The sequence below is a fragment of the Platalea leucorodia genome (genome assembly GCF_965183815.1).
Source record: "Platalea leucorodia genome assembly, chromosome: 1".
Classification (NCBI taxonomy): domain Eukaryota; kingdom Metazoa; phylum Chordata; class Aves; order Pelecaniformes; family Threskiornithidae; genus Platalea; species Platalea leucorodia.
Window position 1 is genome coordinate 73,105,735 of NC_138823.1, and position 20,653 is coordinate 73,126,387.

Consider the following 20,653-nt stretch of genomic DNA (forward strand, 5'->3'; position numbering starts at 1 on the left):
AGATCTCTGTTTTGTTCTTATGGTTATAGATAAAAATCACTTTTAAAATTTAACGTTACAAAATATAGCATTACATGATGAAAAAGGTACAAGTAATAAAGAATCCTTGTTCAGAACTGTGCTAAGATGTAATACTAACCTTTAAGTTATCATTAATATACTTTTTGTGAGACTACAGTACATAAATTGTTATCATTTGTGCAAATGGCTCAACTAAGTAAGTCCTTTAAATTTTGTTACAACCCCTGAGTCTTTTTAAGGAGCTTTCTGAGAGAGGAAGCCTGCTTGAGGATGGTTACTTAAGTGTCTTTAAGATGATTAGAATTAGTTTCTGTGAGTATGTCTTAATAAAGTCAGGACAGTGGACAAGGAGGCCTCTTTCTGTCAACTCTGGTGCAGTAGTTATACTTTGTTAACAGTGACTATCACTTCTTAGTCCTAAGGGTGCACAAGAATACTTCCCTAGAGCTAATACCAAGCTTTAATTTCAAAACATGCAAGTTACTTTGACCCCTTAAGTAGAAAAGAAAAACTTTTTTTTTGTATGCAATCACTGTGTAGCACTGAGAAAGCTGTGATCAATTTTTCCATTTGCAGAGGGATGAATATTTATTACTGGTAATAATGCAGATACTCTTTAAAAAAAGACCTAGTATTACCAAAATTGTATCAGAAAAACACATTTTCCTTTAGATGAATTAGCTCTAATTAGCAAGACAGAATTTGAATATGTTTCATGGTAATAATCTATTGAGTACTGTTGTTAAGAGGTGGCATTATGAAAGTTTAAACTGTATGTGTTAACAAAATTTAAAAAAACCCAAACAAACACCTGTTTTGACACCTTAGTTAATAGGTTTTGGTTCTTTCCTTTTTCTAGGAGAACAGTAGTGTGTCCCATCATCGATGTAATTAGCGATGACACCTTCGAATATATGGCAGGTTCCGACATGACCTATGGTGGATTCAACTGGAAGTTGAATTTTCGTTGGTATCCTGTTCCTCAGAGAGAGATGGATCGACGGAAAGGCGATCGAACCCTTCCTGTTAGGTAATTAGAAATTATTAAATTGGTTAAAATGTTTACCTGATGTTTACTCATATCCTTTCTAGGCTAATCCTGTAAGTACTTAATGAATTGTGTTGTAGCATTATTTTTGTCTGGTTGAAGGAACAGCATAAAAGTTTTTACATGGATAGGTTGTTGGTAACTTCTGGTAGCAATGAAGGAAGCAATCAGCTTGTCACTTTAGAAATATTTTTATGTCAATTACTGGAGAATTACTAGCTTTTAACTAGTTTTTATACTGATGCACGGGTTTTTATTGAAGCTCATTTTTATCTGGTTTTATTGAACCTTATTTTTATCTTTTATTCTAACAAAGTAAACAATATTTTGAAAAGATGCATCGATTTTTGGCATATATGTGTGTATATATTTGTATGTGTGCATACATATATAAACTTAACATCTTCAAAGTGCATGGATGGGAGGTGAATGTCATATAGATGTTATGACAAAGGTAATGAGAAACACAGGTAACTTGTGTGTAATGTGTACTTTTTAACAATTGCAAACTTACATTTTCTGGCCTTGCTGTTCTGAAAAGTGGGCAATGTTTACTTACCATAAAGTTGAGGATGTGGCCTTTACTCTTGTTTGTTTGTTTTTCATTTAAGAAATCCAGAGGTCTTCTTGGGATGTGGCTAATTGTATTGTGGCCCCCCCTGCCCCCCTTTCCTTTCAGGGGAAAAAAGCCACATAAATTTTTGGTTAGATTGTGACCTAGCTTATATTTTATCTGTCTTTCAGAAAAAGCCCAAAGTGTTTCAGGAAAATGACTAGTGATAGAAAATCATTTATGCAAAAAGTGTAAATAATTTGTATACTTGAGCTACAAAGTTATATTGTCAGCCTAATATATAATTTACCTATTGTGTATTTGTTGACTATAAAAATTGAAGTTTGGGAGATGTTGCTAAAGTTAGGAGAAACTAGCACAATTTCATTTTTTTTCTACCAATAAGGAATTTGTAAAGAAAATCTGGATGTAACCCTGACTGGACAATTTGCTTGTATGAAGCACTAATAGTGAAAGCAAGCAGGCTACTTCATGGCCTCCCATAACTTTTTCAAGAACAGTTGCAGAAGTATAAATTCCCTGTAAGAAATTGGTTTCTTTTTTATAAGTTACCAACATTGGAGGCAGAAGTCTTTCTCAGGAATGGCAGCAGCTTTCTAGGGGCTGTTTCTCTACCCAGACTCCAATTTGAAGTGAGAAAATAAGGAGAACTGTCACTAACTGGTTCCATCTCTGGAAAAATTTGAACTTGCAAGTACATCAATGGTAACTGAATTTGGACGGAAGCCTACTGAGAAGGAACACGTTAGGAACTTGGGAAATAAAAAGCCAGTTTGTCAGTGTAAGTGTGAAATGTATTTAAGTATATGTTTTCATAGTGACTGAGGCTTATTTTTGTCTTCTTTTTCCCCCCCCTGCCAGGACACCTACAATGGCAGGAGGTCTTTTTTCAATTGACAGAGATTACTTTCAGGAGATAGGAACATACGATGCTGGAATGGATATTTGGGGTGGAGAAAACTTAGAAATTTCTTTCAGGGTAGGTAAAACTCTTCTCTTTTCAGTGTGCTGTTACTCAGGGTAGTGCATCCTGAGTTCTGTAAAATACAGATCTGCTGCCTGCATCAGTGTCCTCTCCTGCTGCAGTTAGCACTTCGCTTCCCGTCAAGTTCCTCCACTGGAGATATGCAAAGACTGTATCTGTCAGTGAAAAGTGCATGGTGAATAGTTGGCAGAGCCTTGTGATTAAAAGATTGGGACGGTCATTCTGAAGAATGAATGCATGTAGGTTAAAAGGAGTTCAGTTAGAAAAGCTAATTGGAGAGCATAAGTTAAGGGTGATGTCATCAGTGTATGGTTTAATGTGTCAATGAAATGTGAGCACCTCTGTTACAAACTCTCTTCTTGCTGTTTTCTAACTTAATGATTGCATGTGTTTGTTTGGATGTGCTTTCACTTTAATTCCTACCAAATAGCACTATTTCGTTTTGGCTTACTTATCAGCTAAGGGTATATAGATAAATACTTCTGAAGTAGTTCAGCTTTCTGAATCTGCCATTTTTAGAAGTCCACAGTAAAACTTGAAAGTATTTTCAGAAACCTTACTTGGGAAGTGAATGGGATTTTTTACATGGAGATTCTATTTTATAATGGATTTTTTTTGGACAGATGATTGCCTGTTACTTCCCCATGATTCATGTGAGCCTTTTCCTTCCTTCGCTGTCAGCTTGCCCAGTTCTCTAAAGTAGTCTCTTGCTGATGCGTTATTGCTGTGAGGCTGGACATACTCTTTCTTATGCTACCTTAGGCTTGTGAGTATCTGAGCAGAAAAGAGGCATACATTTCTCTTCCATGCAGTATGTATTTATTCTAGACCTCAATTAATGTTGTTTCTCCAACTTGAACAGAAGCAAGTGATTAACATTTTGAAACTTTTTTTTAACGGCTGGAAGCTATCCAATAATTGTTCTATCACTTTCAGATTTGGCAGTGTGGTGGCACTTTGGAAATTGTTACTTGTTCACATGTTGGGCATGTGTTCAGAAAAGCAACACCATACACTTTTCCAGGAGGTACAGGGCAGATAATCAACAAAAATAACAGACGACTTGCAGAAGTCTGGATGGATGAATTCAAAAACTTTTTTTACATCATTTCCCCAGGTGAGCAGGTCTTTGGTTATGAGAAATACCTATTAAGAATTAAAATGTTATTACTCCTAGGAAAGAACATGAGCATTTAAATAAAAATGTTATTGCTTTGAAGTTCGTAAGACAAAGCTCATACAAGATGTACAAAAAGGAAGGTTGTAATTGAAAAATAATTTTGTTAGCCAGAGATGTGCCCTGAAGTCTTTTTTTCTTTTTTTTTCTTTTTAAACATGCACGTGATTTATGAATGAGCTTCCTGTGCAAGATAATTAAAGCTCAGTGGAATGTCAAAGAGCTCAACTGTAGTGCTGAAAACTAGCCATCCAAATTCATCTCGTAATGTGCTGGAGTTTGGCCTGTAGGTGTTCCAGGTTGAATGTATCAGAAGTGATTTAAATGAAACCTTGTGGCAGGAGTGGCAAAAGTTAACATCTTCTGTCTTGGTAGAGTTTGCACTTCGCTATCCAGAGTACAGGGGCAAGTTGCCAATATACTTGACTGTGATAATATTTATTGTGTTTCTTAAAATGATTGTTAACAAAACAAGAGGATGTAAAATATGAGAGCAAATTTCCTATGAACTCAAACTTTCTGGGGGAAAAAAAATCAGGAAAAGAAACGAAGCCTGGGAAATACTGAATTATTACTTTGCATTGCAGGATACTTTTGTTGTTGTTGTTTTAAAAAAAAAAAAAAAAGACAGACAAACTTTAGCTATAGACATCTTCTCTAAATGCTCGAGACGTTAGAGACATTCGACTTCAAATACTAAGAGGTAGTTCTATATGTCACATCTGCTTTTCCAAAGACATATCTTTAAAACTAGTATTTTCTTATGACTTGCTTATTAAACCTGCATTAGTATTGAAATTTAAAAGCTGTAATACAATGTAGTGTGAGTCTGAACAGTGTCAAATTTTAGATTACAGCTTTTAAGAATACTTGTGAGAACAAATGACTGTGGATTTATGGTGATTTTTTTGTCTTAAGAGAGTGCATTACTCAAATAAGACTGTGTAGGATTTTTTTAATTTAAAAATAAATAATTCTTGCTGCTACTCAAAGCTTTTTAGGTGAAATCAGAAGCTACCAGCTTATGGCTACTGCCCTCTGTAGTTATTAATGAAGCATTATGGATTCAAACATGACATGTATATATATAACATTCAGAAAAATTGTATATACATAGAATCATAGATCCTAGGTATCTCCATCCTTCCTGCAATGGGAGAAAGCATTCCTACCAGTTGTGAAACATTTCACACATAGAATCGTAGAATACCAGGTTGGAAGGGACCTCAAGGATCATCTGGTCCAACCTTCCTAGGCAAGAGCACAGTCCAGACGAGATGGCCCAGCACCCTGTCCAGCTGAGTCTCAAAAGTGTCCAGTGTAGCGGAGTCAACCACTTCCCTGGGGAGATTATTTCAACGATTGACTGTTCTCATTGTGAAAAATTTACCTCTCGTGTCCAGTCGGAATCTGCCTGGGAGTAACTTGTACCCATTGCCCCTTGTCCTCACCACGTGACTCCTTGTAAAAAGGGAGTCACCATCTTCTTTGTAGCTCCCCTTTAAGTACTGGTGCATGGTGATGAGATCCCCTCTAAGCCTCCTTTTCTCAAGGCTGAACAAGCCCAGTTCTCTCAGCCTATCCCCATACGGCAGGCTGCATAGGTGCAATCATTTTTGGTTAAGATTGCTTTTATGCTTCCACATCAAACTAGATTTTAAAATGTACTAAGAAGCTGGAATAGGTAACTATAAGAATAACCAAATTCGTAAAAACAAGTGTAAATTACTGAACACCATGATAAGGCTCTATTACTTCACAGATAATTTCTATGGTCCTTCCATTTCATGTGTTAACCGTAAGCTACAAAAGGAGTTAAACTGTTTGAATTTTGTAGTATTGTTGTTTTGATAGGACTTTCTTTCATAGCTTTGCAGTATTGTGGAATATGCATGCGTTCTCCTGTTGGAGAAAAGGTATGAAATAATTTAAAATAGAATAACGTAAAAATTTTGAAATGGTGACAGTAAATATCTATAACTGCGTTGTATATTTTCTTTCTTTATGGCTCATTTAGCCATATTCTGTTTTTCCAGGTATCCTTCTAATATAAAAATTTAAATGTTTAGTTCTTGCAGAGTGATGGTGTAGTGATCCTCTGGCAGAGTACAGTATGCGGCCTGTGAAACTCTTTGCTAGTACAGCGTGTACTTTCAATATTACTCTGACAGTGTCAGGAGTTCTTGCAAGGAGCGAGGTGAGGATTTTTAAGCTGATGCTGGTTTGCAAGCCTGAGTGCAGATGAGTGATTAAAACAGGCAATCCTCTGTGCACTCAGTTTTTTTTCTCGTTAGTTGACATGGATGAGAAAATTGGATTTTGAAGGAGGTAATATACTGACAGGCATCATTGAGCCTAGCTAACAAGAAATTTGTTTCCTCCTTTATATCCGTTCTCTTCTGCTCCCCTAAGATAGTGAATCACAGAGGGATTGGTCCAGGAAAGCAAACCTAAGATTCCCAGGTAGCTTGCCCACTTCATGTAATCTGTGCTGTCTGGGAAAAAAAAAAAGGCTTACTGCTTGAATGATAGGAACTCAAGAGACTTTTTACTATTGATGTAATGTAGTTAAATGGAAAGCTGCCCTCTTGAGAAGTAAGCCTGTAATCCTTTTTTCTTTAATAAGTACAGCCTAGTAGAAATTGTTACTTGTCTGTTTTAAGCTTTCATACATTTTAGAAGCCATTTCTCTGCTTAGGAGTGGCTAGGTACAGATGAAGGTTGGGCAGGAAAGTGCTGCAGCAGCTGCTGCTCAGCCGAAATCAAGCCTATCTCACTGCATGCAACAGCTATTCTCCCTGGCAGTAAGGGCACTAGCTGTAGCCTTTTCTCATTAGCTGACAATTTTCCTCACAGTCATGCCTTAGAGCAGGGCCCTGTTTCCCAGCCCCTTTCCTCTTAGGCTTTCAGAAAACAGATCCAGCAAGTGCAGGTGAATAGTCTGATTCCTGGCTCCGGTCGTTCTGTTTTGTGGTCTCTGCCACTTCTTTATTTCTAGTGCTGGCCCTTTATCACTTTCTCCAGTCTAAAATACTAGGACTGGGTTGTCCATGGTGAGGCTTCATGAGATGGCGATGTCAGTCTAACAGCTTGCTGTGAGAAGAGTGCCTTGCTTTTTGTGGCAGGTGATAGGGCTTCACCTCCCCTCACTCATTGGTGGTTCATATATGTCAACTGATTCGACTTGCTGAACTTGTCAGCATTATTTGCCCTGTGGGCTGGCTCTTTACTGGTTAAGTTAGCACCTGTGTCAGCACAGGAGGTGCAGCAGGAATCCAAAGCTGAGCAAGGGAAAGTTGCCCCTTTCCGCAGCAGCAGCTGCAAAGCATTAGGCTGGCTTACCACAGCTACCTTCCCCTAACCCTCTCCTAACTACTAATTAATGGTAAACTAACAGTTGTAGAATTTGTTGGTATCCTTAATCTAAAGGTGAAGCATGGATACTTTCAGACTGTGGTTTCCCTGTGCTGCATGGGAGCCTGGGTTCCAGCTCCTACATGCGCACCCCTGCTCCTTGTCCAGCATGCATCCTTGTCATTCAGCAGCTTCTCACATCCCAGCTGGGGAGCTGAAGACATCTTGAAAAGCAGCTCCGGTGAGCTTGGGTAGAGCCTTGTCTAGCTTGTATGGAAATTAATTTTATTGTTGACCAAAAGTTTGCCCCAGAAAGTATCTTCCATTGCACTGGGGCTAAGTGGACAGGCAGAAGGCCTGAAAAGAATTACTTGCGCAAGAGCCATCTAGACAGAGACATAGATGTTATCCTGAAAACTGGATCGGTAGGCCTAATTTCTAATTGCTGCGTGCACTTGTCTCTAGCCAAGCATGGTAAGTCAAGGTTTAGTATGTACAGACTGGAAATAGATAACCTTTTTATTTATGGTTGATAAGGAGGACAGAGAAGGGACTGAGTCCATATCTTGCAGTGTAGCTAAGCCTATGTTTAAAATATGTACTGAGCAATTCCATGTGTTCTTCTTTTCAGCTAGTATTCCCTATTAGTATTAACTGGGAATGCAAATAATGTAGCTATTCAAATAGGTTTTAAATGGTTATTGCTTATCGAGTTTCATAATACTAAATAAAAACAAGTTCTATGATTTTGAACAGAAGACTAGTTTTAGATGAAACAGTTTTCATACTGTGCTTTGGAAAAGGATTGAGCAATTTATAATCATGATGACAACATGCTGCTTTTTTTTTTTTTTTTCCCAAAGCAGTTTAGCATAAATATATTGCCACACATTGAACTTCAGCTCTTTTGAAATTTTGAGGATGGCAGCGCTGTTGCAACATGGCTGATGGGAAGTTTAAATACAAGGTGGCAAAAGAAAATTAAACTGAAGAAGTGGTATTCTGCTGATAGACATCATTATATGTATGTTTTGTAAAGGTATAAGGACAGACCGTTCTATATTACTAATCAGAGGAGTCTGGTACTGCATACCAAACTTCTTCAAGAATAGTGACAACACAAGCAAGTGCTGAGATGAATCTTACCTTTGTACAAAAGAACTGGTGATGGTGTGGTTGGATGATTTGATGTGGGGTTTTTTGCCTTACCAGGATTTATTTTTGAGTATATCTTTAAGCATGTGTGGGGGAAAAAAAGCATGTGATTGTCCCACAGCAAACAGCAAGCTGTGTGACAAATAGAACCATCAGGAAGGTCCAGGCTTTTACTGTAATTAGGGTTTGGGGCGGGGGGGCTGGGGAAAAAAATATTTATATATTGAATGGGCAAGCAAAGACAACAGTAGCAAGTACTGTTAAATACTGTTTTTGATTTTTTGTATTAATTTTTTCTAATGAACCAAACCCAGATATTTGAAAGAACAATTAGTGGACATGATTGTCTTCCTCATGATGCACATACATGTAGAGTCTGCCGTAATTGTCTTCTGGGAGGAAGATTTGATCTAATTCTTGTTTTGTGGTGGTTTTTTGGGGGGTTTTTTTTGGTGGTTTTTTTTTGGTTTGTTTTGGTTTTTTAGCTGAGCTTTTAAAAACAAGTACAAAAGCACTAGAAGGTATATGTCACTGTTGTGTGTATATAAATTTTACCAGTCAGTGGAGAAAATAATGATTTAGACATGTACTTAGTTTTTGATATGCTTTATACTTTGCAGTTTTCCTAGTTTGCTTCCATTTTTTTCCCCAAAAGAACTGTTACTCATAAGTAACTGTTGCTGTACTCTATAGTGCAAATGCGCAGGAACACTCAAGCTAGTTTTGAGTAATACAGATAAGGTACCAGAAACCTAGGAAACAGAGTAATTCAGCCTTAGAGGACACCCCTAAGGCAACTGTTCTGCTGTTCAGTGCATCTGCTAACCTGGTGCTAACTGTATTCTATGTGGCAGTTTATGGTTTGGTGCAGACCTAATTTCAGAGAGGATTTTTTAAAAATATTTCAGACTAAAAATGGTTAAATGGAATATAATACACACCTTTTATTTCATTGTAATGGAGGGAAAAATCAGCTGCGACTTTTCTTTCTACATGGTGACATTTAAAGCTACTTCAAAAACCAGCACGCTTGTATGCTATCAAGTATCACTTTGCATTTAATTCTTTATGGTTGTGACTTTAATTCTTATTGCCATTCAGTGATGTGACAAAGCCTTAACAGTGTTGTTTTCTGAAGGTCAGTGTAGCAAACTCTGATAAATGAGTTTTGAGTATTTTATGGTTGTTGTGAGGATGACATGACAACTGTTTCATCCATCAGCTGCTTTTCCATCACTGAAAAACTAACTCCATACTTAGCTGTGGTTGGTACAGTCTTTCTCTTCTTACTTCATCATCTTTTGAGAGAGTGCTCCTTTTGGTGTAGAGCAAATATTTGCTTTGGTGAAGATAGGGCAGTGTTTTGGGGTTCTTTCGTTTGTCTTGTGTTTTTTGGTTTTGGGATTTCTCTTGTGACTGGAAAGCCCAGACTGAAGTTTTCTGGGATTCTAGTCCAAGAGATTTTTAAATTTCATTCACACTATTCAAAATTTCATTAAAAACAAGCTTTCCTTTGCTTTCATTCCCTTACCAGTATAGTTCTCCTAGTTCTCCAGCATCTTTGTTAAAGTCTTTAGGTTTGTTTTGGATTTGTTTTGTTTGTTTGTTTGGTGGGGTTTGTTTTGGTTTTGTTCATTTTGTTTTGGTTTTTTTTAAGCCTAAAAGCCTGGCTAGCATTTTTTCTTTCTGGAATATTGAAATTACTAATGTTTTTATTGATGTTTACAAACATTTAGCTGAAATTATGCAGTTACTTGTCTTAACTGAGTAGAAATACACCATCTGCTGGCAGGTCGATTTAATAACACAGTATGCCAACTTAGAACTGTCACAAACTGTTTCAAAAGGTCAACAATTTCGGAGGTAATTCGCAGTCCTCTAAGTGGAGGGATTTCTGAAAAACGTATGCACCTGGAGGTCTATAGTGTGGTGGCCAGTTGAGCCATATTTGTGGTCTGTGAGGGGAATTTGAATTGCTACGACTTGGTTTTGTTCTTCTTTGGTTTGGGCTTTTGTTTGGTTTGGGGTTTTTTTTTTTGTAGTGTATTATTTCTGGCCTCTGTGGTATGGAGTGTAGTGTGGAAAATATAAAAAGAATGTGATGCCTGAAAACTAGAAATTATCCTACCCTTAATTATTTAGTATTATTGGAATATTAATGACAATAGTGCTTAATTCTGGTGAGGCAAAAATTTCTACTGATCATTTATACCCTCCTCAACCCATCTGCTGATGGGACTTGCACAAATTAATTTTCAGAAGGAATTAAAACAACCATAAAGGAGTAGGAAGATAGAGGAAGAATGAGCACTTTGATAAATGAGGAGCAAAGGAGAAAAAAGGCAAGCAAAATACCACAAAAAAATTATAACAGTCCTAATGGTGAACATACTTCCTGCAAATGCTGCAGTTATATTGAACAAATACTGAATTATTAAAGGATTCGTTCCCTGTATGAAGGCTGCTTTCTGACTGTTTCTTTGTGCAGTTAGATAGATGATGAAGGGTCCAGCAGGTGGTACCTGGCTTACAGAATGAAATTAAAATGGAATTCTCCTTGCTCCACAGAAGGAGACTGCTATGTTATGCTGCATAGATATGCACCCCAGTTGCCACTGGGGATAGAATGGCATTAGTGACTGTAACGGTTTCAGCCTTTCTCCTCTAATAACTTAGTAAGCAACTGCATTCAAATTGTTCCACAAACCACAGGTAAGAAATTGTCATGTGTAGCACTGATGTAGTGATTCCATCTTTTGTATAATTATCTGGAAAAAGAAGACACAGGTAGTGACTGATGTGTCCTCTCTGAGAATATAAGCAAAATAATGCTATATTAAAAAAAGTCATTTCTTTGTGTAGAGATGACTTTCTAAAGAGAAAGTCTTTCATGCACGCAGTGTAGTATACCGATGATTTTTGTATTAAGTGGAATTATATAACGCTTAATAGCAGCCATTGAATAGAATTTTCTTTGTTTCTGCAGGAGTTACTAAAGTTGATTATGGGGACATATCGTCACGACTTGGACTGAGACGCAAGCTCCAGTGCAAGCCTTTCTCCTGGTACCTGGAGAATGTTTATCCTGATTCCCAGATTCCACGCCATTACTTTTCTCTGGGAGAGGTAAGATTTTATCCTACATATTTATCTACCGTATGTAAAGTACATTGCGCAGTAAGTTGTTCGTATTCTGAACTGAGTAGTGCAAGCAAGTTATCTCCAGCAAAGTTCAAGTATCTTGCATCTGCGTTCCTGTCATCTGTAAAATGATACATCTGTCTTCTCAGTGGGGCAGAAAACTGAACTTTGGTATACAGTACTTCAAATGTTTTCCCTTTTTTACTACTGTACTAAATATCACATAGAAGGGCTTTAGAAATATTCCTTCAGAAATGTATAGTTATGGATAACTTCGTGTATAACGTTCTCTGTGTAGAGTATGAGCAGAGTTTTGCTTAAAAAAACTAGACCAGCTGAAACAAGGACTTTGCCTAAAAACTGCTCTGAACTTCACCCACAGAACTGTCATCAGTGACCAGCAAATTTCAGTGATCCCTAAGCCTTGCTGGGCATTTCTCTGTTTTTTCTTTAAGGTTTCTTAAGTGACTGTAGAGGTAGTACAGATGATGCTGTCCTAAATAAGCAGGTACCTACTCTCCCCTACAAGTCATGTTGAGCCAAACATTAAGCCTGTTGTAGGGTGATTTTTGTACTGTTTTTAAAAGAAACACTTTTAACAAAATGGAGCAGGCACTCATGCTTCTGCATGACTATCAGGAGACTTGATACTCATGCCTGGAGACTTGATATTCATGCCTGCTTACTATATAGTAATACAGGGATTTAGTCTGTAACTCAAGAAGTGAGGAAATTAAACCCAGTCACCTGTGATTTCAAAGGTAGTTAAACCCACCGCGCCTAGGAGAGTGCTTTAAAACTTCTGAAGGTTTTGGCCTGAAGACTCAATGGTGTCCATTCCGTTGTAGCTGAGTCTTTGAGCAAAAAGAATCCCCAAGATGGAAGAATCCCCAAAAGAAAGCAAAGAAACAAACATGGTTTCTGTAACCTGATAGCTTGAACGTTTGCTTGGGAGTTTGAGTCTTGGACAGTGGTCTCTCCTTGTAGTACAGTTCCTATGTTTTAGATTTCATTCGCATAACCTCTGGTGTATAGCAGGGAGAACTGGTGCTGGTGTGGTTTGATATGGACCTAGTTCTCTTCTAAAAATAACCACCTTTGGTGATGTGCTCTTTTTCACTCTCAGATAAGAAACGTGGAGACAAATCAATGTCTGGATAACATGGCAAGAAAAGAAAATGAAAAAGTTGGAATCTTTAACTGCCATGGAATGGGTGGCAATCAGGTGACAATTTTTTTTTTTTAAATGATCTTAATGTATTGAATTATTTGGAACACTACTTCTTGTCAGGACAATTCTTCGCTTCTTTCAGTAGTTATCTTTAAAATGTACTTAAGTTGTAAAGTTTAGGAAACTCTAATTGAAGAAGATGCCTGTAAGAGGAAATGCATGACAAGATTTGTTGGTGGTTGTCATTTGTAGGTTTTTGAGGCCTGATTGCAATGTTTTTTTAGATCAACTTTCAAGCCAAAAATGAAATGAGGGGAGGAGGAAACATCTATAAGCTAGACTTTACCTTCTGTAGGTTCTCTGGAATTGTCTTCTGGTTAGACGTCCTGATTGGCATTGTTACTTTAAAAAAAAATGCGTGTACCTGAAATGCTGTTTTTAATGTACAGTTTTCTGGGTGTCAGTTCTGGAATTTATTTTATACCTGTTTTTTTGTTCTACTTTGTTAATAATTCTTGATTAATTCTTTTCCAATATGCAGAGATTACCTGTGTTGGGGATCTTCCTGTTTCTACACAGGAAGCAGTCTGCAATTCAAAACAATGTCAATTTTGACCAAAGAGCTTGTTCATATAGTGTTTATATTTATTCCCTTAAAAAAAAAAATCTTTCTATTGATGCTGAAGAGAAAAGAAGAAAAAAATTTAGTGGATATTAATGAAGAAATGCACAAATGTTCCCCATGCCCGTGGAATCTTTTAGTTCAACTTTTTTTTCAGGTCCTCTCATTCTTTTTCTGTCTAGGTTTTCTCATATACTGCCAACAAAGAAATTCGAACAGATGATTTGTGTTTAGATGTATCGAAACTTAATGGCCCAGTAACAATGCTCAAGTGCCACCATCTAAAAGGAAATCAGCTTTGGGAATATGATCCAGTGGTAAGTCTTCTAATGACTTGTGACATTAGAATGAGACAACCTGGGTTTTTACGTGAGCCTACAGAGCAACATATTCCAGCGTGGGACCACTGTTTGACAGTCAAAACAGGAAACAAAGTCAGGATTATGTTCCCTGTGTTATTAATTCATGGTGTAGTCGCTCAATGAGCATCTGTATTGATTTAATTACCTAGTGAGTTTTGGGGGAGCTTTTAGAAGAATGCTTTCAATGTGCTTTTGGATCCTCTGGAGAAAGATAGTCTGCTAGTGTAGTGTTGTGTTACAATGAGATCAACAATGGAGAAAGCATTCCAGGTATCTACTGGACCAGTAAAAGATAATGCTAACCATCTTGTGACAAATTTGGCACCTGGTGTCTTATCTTGCACAAGGTTAAAAGGAAATACTTTTCTAATTAAAAAATCAGCATCCCAAAATTATAAGGAAGATTTTACATTTCTAATCACGGTATGTTTAAGGTAGAGATACTTAAAACAGCTTTATTTTAATCATTCTCTTTCTTGTACATAATGTTAAAATTTATTTTGAAGTTCATGTGTTGAACTGCCAGATCTAGAAATCATTGGCTGTTGATCCATTCATGATTAATTTGACAGCAAGCTCTAGAAACAATTTTGTGATTGAGTAGTGCAGTGAAGAACTCTGACTTATGGCATGGCTAGTTAGAAAAAAAATAGTTCTCAAGCTTGTTAATTTAAAATCAGTTGTTGCAAAGGACAGTTGCTAGACAATTTGTGGAAGAAGAATCTTGCCAGTATAATCATGATGACTAATTTATAAAGAGAATATGTAGATATTTGGGATATTGCCACTAAAAAGTCATTTCACTGATTCAAAAAAAAAAAGGGGGTATTTCTAACTAAATAGACTTGCTAGAGATTTTAGTAGCTGAGGGGTTAACAAAATCTACAGCTTTTAAGACTAAAAGAAAACAGTTATGAATGATTTTTTTTTTTTTAATTAGGTTGGCAGTTAATGTGGAAGGCAGTGGATCTCTACTAGGATTTCTGCATATGGCTAGCAACTGCTGATAGGAGACTGAAGAAAGCTGTTGAAGGCTTTCAGGATTAATTAATTGAAATGATTAAATTTGAGTCTTGGGAACCATTCATTCTTATTTTTCATGTAGTTAGTTTACCTGACTTAAATAAATAAGATGAGCAATATTACTACATGCAGTTATTCACCAAACAGCAAGTGCTTTTTGTTTTGTTTCTACCTTATCAATGGTAAGAACATTGCATCTTTAGACACCTAATTGCAATAATCTGTCTTGGGTATCCATAGTACAGTGGCAGGAAATGCAGCTTCCGAAGATCTCTTCTCTACGAGGATAGTGCTGAGGTAGATGGAGTGGTGTATGGAAAATTGCATAAGTAAGATTAGTAGGAATTGGAAAAGATATATATGTATGTGAATTCGTAAACAACTTTTTTTTTTTTTCATAGAATCATAGAATCGTTTAGGTTGGAAAAGACCCTTAAGATCATCGAGCCCAACCATTAACCTAGCACTGCCAAGTCCACCACTAAACCATGTCCCTAAGCACCACAGCTACACAGTCTTTTAAATACCTCCAGGGATGGGGACTCAACCACCTCCCTGGGCAGCCTGTTCCAGTGCCTGACTACCCTTTCAGTGAAGAAGTTTTTCCTAATATCCAACCTAAACCTCCCCTGGCGCAGCTTGAGGCCATTTCCTCTTGTCCTATCACTTTTTACTAGGGAGAAGAGACCAACCCCCACCTCGCTACAACCTCCTTTCAGGTAGTTGTAGAGAGCAATAAGGTCGCCCCTCAGCCTCCTCTTCTCCAGACTAAACAACCCCAGTTCCCTCAGCCTCTTCTCATAAGACTTGTTCTCTAGACCCTTCACCAACTTTGTTGCCCTTCTGTGGACACACTCCAGCACCTCGATGTTCTTCTTGTAGTGAGGGGCCCAAAACTGAACACAGTACTTGAGGTGCAGCCTCACCAGTGCCGACTATAGGGGCACTATCACCTCCCTGCTCCTGCTGGCCACACTATTTCTGATGCAAGCCAGGATGCTGTTGGCCTTCTTGGCTACCTGAGCACACTGCTGGCTCATGTTCAGCCACCTGTTGACCAACACCCCCAGGTCCTTTTCTGCCAGGCAGCTCTCCAGCCACTCCTCCCCCAGCCTGTAGCGTTGCATGGGGTTGTTGTGACCCAAGTGCAGGACCCAGCACTTGGCCTTGTTGAACCTCATACACTTGGCCTTGGTGCATCAATCCAGCCTGTCCAGATCCCTCTGCTGAGCCTTCCTACTGCCCAACTTGGTGTTTTCTGCAAACTTACTGAGGGTGCACTCAAGCCCCTCATCCGGATCATTGATAAAGATACTAAACAGAACTGGCCCCAGTACTGAGCCCTGGGGAACACCACTGGCCACCAACTGGATTTAACTCCATTTATCACAACTTTTAAAAGAACATACTTCTTAAAAATAACATAGTACTAAAAGAACATAGTATAAGGTCTGTTTTGTGTCCCCAACTGAGAAAAAAAACATACTTTTGAATACATATTCAATGTGTTCATTCTGATCTGATCAAAACTACCATTATAACAAGTATATCTTACCAAACTTTAATTTCTAACTCATCAAAGGTCCTTAGCTGTATAGTCCTATCTAAAGAGTGGTGGATATTGCTTGAACATCATTTAAAAGTTCGAACTGTTCTGTTTTTCATGAAGCAATGTTTTTAGTATCTACAACATCAAGTAGCATATTTAAGTGTTCTTTAGGATTGGGATCTGGAGTCAGTAACCAAGGAGTCTTGTCTAGTTCCTACTTACCTATGGAAGAATTTTAATGGCTACTAGAGACTTTTTGGCTAGCTTATGCCTGGTGATTTTTGTAAAACTAATTTATTTTTATTTTGTCTTCAAGAAATTAACCCTGTTGCATGTGAACAGTAACCAGTGCCTGGACAAAGCCACCGAAGAGGACAGCCAGGTACCCAGCATCAGAGACTGCAATGGCAGCCGCTCCCAGCAGTGGCTGCTTCGCAATGTCACCCTTCCAGAAATATTCTGAGAGGTTCTAAAGAAAAGCAAGGATTGACTGGGCTACCTCGGCTGATACTTTGGCTACACTGTTAAGTAGCAACAGAAGAAACTTCTGCTCAGCAGAATCCACAGTTCGTCAGCTGTTAGAACTCCTGCAGCTTCTCAGTAGCTGTGAACAAGCCTTCCTGTATAAGGATGTGAAACTACCACACATACTAGTGAAACTGCACCCACTGATGTTTACAAGATTGAAAGAGTTTCTTCCAGCAAATAATTTAAAGAACATTTGGACAGTGGAAACATAATCAATGAAGTAGTCTCTCTGAAGAGCTGCATATCGTTGTAGTTTGCTTGCACATCAGTAACCTCTGCTGAAAGTGCTGTTGTAATGAAGAAAGTTTCAAGAATTTTTTTTCCTGGTTAGCAGTGGTAACCAGACTACTAAATATAGATCCACAAATAAATGAAAGAGAAGGCTGGAAACCAGATTGAGTAACATGAAATAAGAATTCTGTGGTTTAAAAACAAAAAGTAAACAGGGTTTAATGGAAACTAAATCAGAACTATGAAAAGTACAATTTGTTATAGTGAAGTATCAAATTTATATGTAGATTTTATACCTCAGTGGGGGAAAATAACCAAGTCAAAAGGCAATTGTTTCTCTTTTTCAATTGTGTGATAGCCCATAAATACTTTTTTTTTTTTTTTTTTTGGCGGGTCTAAAATTATTTTGGGTGCAAACAAAATGAGCATAAGAATAAACTTAGCTCTTGAATGTCAGATCAACTTTTTTCTTTTTTTTTTATTTCTTTACTGTTGGAATTGTATCTTTTTATTACTGTCTGAAAACTGGAGGTTAACATGCTGTCTAACTTTTTTTTTTTTGTCCAGACCTGCCGTTTCAGTTTATACTTGGGTCAGTCAGCTTATGGACTTTCATGGCCAAACAAAAGATTTAAGTACACTTTGAAATTAAGTTAACTTGACAGAATATGCTTAGCACCCAAGACTCATACTACTGTACTACAGTTTTATTTTCATAGCAATAAATCTTTTGTTCCTTGTTTGATTTCAGTCATCAGAAAGCCAGAAGAAAAGACACATGTTTTGGGTAGCAGGGGATCAGCAAAACTGAAGGTTTTCTGGAATCCTTTTTCACTTCATATTCAGATGTGCTTCATTGTCAAGTGCATATTTAGATTAGACTCTGAATTGTAATGTTGATCTGCTGCTTTTTTCTAATAAAACCTGAAGAAAAATAGCTAAATTGGCATGGTTTTTAAAGTTAACATAGCCAAAAGCAATATGACTATGTCATTACATTGGTCTACATTTTTTAACTGAATTGCTTTGTTTTGTTAAGAAAAATCTGTGTGGGCTGATCCTGAAAATGAGCCACTGAACACTCAGAGTATACATTGAATTTTCTTTTGGAAAGAAAAACGAGATTTGCTTAATGAAGAGGATATTTTTATGATAAATGTCATTGTTTGGCCAACTGTCCTGTAAAGCAAATTAAACCTAGACTCATGCAACAGTTGTGTGGAATTGTATTTGGCTGTTATGGCTGTTTTAGATTTGCTATTTCAAGTTGCTTTAGTCCACGTTATCTCCGTTATTTCTGCAGCAGTACACAAGAGTTCATACACAAAGCAGGGGAAGTGTTAACAAATTGCAGTGATGTTGCTACTTTAAAAACACATAGGATCAGTTGATCTGGGATTAATATCAGATAAAGCATCTAAATATATAACTGTCTGTCATTGACCCCTCTTTTTGGATAGCCCTGCAAATCTTACGAGGTCGAAGTGGATTTATGAAAGTAATGGTATAGTACATTTATCAGAAAGATACTGAAATGTACCCAAATGACTTTAAAAAAAAAAAAAAAAACCAAACAAACCAACAATGCTGTCTTAGTGGTTATATGAGAAGACTTATTCCTTTGGTACAGTCAGTGAAGAGGATGGGATGGGTGACAGTGTCATCATTTGTAATTGATACATTTTCTTACTCCTTAGATCCTCTGTGGTCCTTTCTGCTTTTATACTGTTTCTGAAGTGCAGTTTGTCATTGTCTGATACTGCATGTTAGCCCACTGAAATACTATTTGCAGCTGTGTTACAAGTGCATGATGGTTTGGATCATGTTTTGGATTTTATTTTAGTTTACTTTAGCAAACTAGCTTTGGTTTTTGTGAGGGGTGGGTAAAAATGAGGTTATGTATTAGTTCAGAAACAAGTTCCCAAACTCAAAATACATCCCTTTAAATACATTGCCAGTGAAGAGGCTCCTAAGTAAGAGGTGGGTAACCTGTTGTGGAATAAGAAGCAGGAGCATCAGAAGTACAGTGTAAAAGTCCTGTAAGTTTTTAAAATTTCTTAATGTAGTCTTTCAGATTTCATAAGTATGTGGCACATCACTGAACACACAAAAATGAATACACTTCCACTTTGTATTTTTAACTCTTATGATTATCGCTGTGATATCCTGTTAACAAAATGTAAGTGCCATGGCTTGTAATGTAACTAAACCTGGAAGGAGGCCTCAGTGTTACTGTGATTTTGACCATTATTAATTCAACAAATGATTTTAATATGTTGGTCAAAGAAAACTGCAGTAAAAATCATCGCACAACTGAAAATCCACGCACTAAGTTGTCAGCTTCAGATAGCTGAAGTAGCAGTCCGATTTCCAGCCTATACCTTACCAATCCTTACCTGCAAAGGTAGCCCTCTTCCCTGCTGAATATGGGGAGGGGAAGCAGCAGACTGGAGAGTGTCTGCAACCTCTAGGTTTTTGGCTCGAAACCCCTTAGCTCAGCCAGTCCCATGGTGGGGTAATTGGTGGTGGTTGACTGGCGGTGGGCTGTGCTAAGCTTGCCCATCTTGCCATGGCACATGCTTGGCACTTGTACTGTCCTGATGGACAGCACAGGGCTTCTGCAAAGATTGCCTGTCCCTCTACTAATGTGCATTTCAAATACTTTGTTGTATTAAGCACCTTTCAAAGACAGCCACAGAATAGCTCCCTCCCCACGGTTTTCTTGTAGCTTCTCTTAACCACAAATGTGGTGGCTGTTGTCAGAGCTCCCTGCTGAAAGTGAGCTTCCTCCGTGACTCTTAGCTGCAGTCTCCCCGTGGTGGTCTTCCACTGACGGGCATGGTACCTGTATGGCCGAGATTTGAGCAGGAATATTAGTTGACTCTATCCTTTCAGAGTTACAGGCGTACTTAATTCCTTTCCATCTAATCTGTCTTCCCATACTGAAGTCTGCAGTTGGAATTTTTAGAACCTCTGTAGCTATTTTTATTTAACCTGTTTTGGGAAAAACAAAAAACAAAAAAAAACAAAAAAAACCAAACAAACAAAAAAAAAAAACCAGCAGCATTGTGGTTTTTCTTACTGTGTAACATACCTGTGTTATTAGGCATATGAATAATTTCTAGAAATCCCTCTCTGCTTTCCAGTGCCTCTGCATTTATGGCTGCTTTGTTCACATCAGGTGTAGGAGGGGAAAAAAAAAAAAAAAAAAAAACCAACAACAAAACACTACTGCCTTATTTGACATTGATAGCAGATACAAGCAGAGTAAGTGGAAAAAATCAGTAGTCATATTTTGAAGAGAATCATTAAACTCTTTTTGTCCTTCTGTTCTGCGCTCAGTATGTTTAGCATAAATTTCCTATGCGTGCTCTAAAGACAGTGTTCTGTTCTCCATCTCTTCTCATTTGCCTGTGTCAGGACATTTATTGAGAAACACCAGTGCCTTTTAACTGAGTTGAACTGTCTTGCGTATTATGGTACAAACTTTAGATAACTACACTGTGCCAGGTCTGATTAGGTCATCTTCAGTGTGGTTAGATGCTGAAAGTCACAAAACAGATATCTGTGTGTACGTACAACTGTGAGCGCCTTTGCCTTGTTCTGCCGGTTTGTTTTATCAGTATGAAATTAAGTTGTATTTTGGTAGATTTATTTTTATGGTAGTACTATTCATAAAGGGCTTAGCGGTAGCTTTTCATTATATCACAGC

At 37.7% G+C, this 20,653-nt stretch overlaps 1 protein-coding gene across 4 annotated transcripts in view; it reads left to right on the plus strand.

Annotated features, from left to right (window-relative positions):
• GALNT1 (polypeptide N-acetylgalactosaminyltransferase 1) overlaps positions 1 to 17,624 on the plus strand; it is a 90,853-nt gene extending 73,229 nt beyond the window's left edge. For all 4 annotated transcript variants that reach the window (XM_082323989.1, XM_082323987.1, XM_082323988.1 and 1 more), the window contains 7 exons: positions 881 to 1,051; positions 2,505 to 2,622; positions 3,565 to 3,745; positions 11,301 to 11,440; positions 12,582 to 12,680; positions 13,431 to 13,565; positions 16,499 to 17,624. In XM_082323989.1, coding sequence (XP_082180115.1) covers positions 881 to 1,051; positions 2,505 to 2,622; positions 3,565 to 3,745; positions 11,301 to 11,440; positions 12,582 to 12,680; positions 13,431 to 13,565; positions 16,499 to 16,645 — 991 coding nt within the window. In that variant the 3' untranslated portion in view covers positions 16,646 to 17,624. The remainder of the gene's footprint in view (positions 1 to 880; positions 1,052 to 2,504; positions 2,623 to 3,564; positions 3,746 to 11,300; positions 11,441 to 12,581; positions 12,681 to 13,430; positions 13,566 to 16,498) is intronic.
• Positions 17,625 to 20,653: the final 3,029 nt, after the last annotated feature.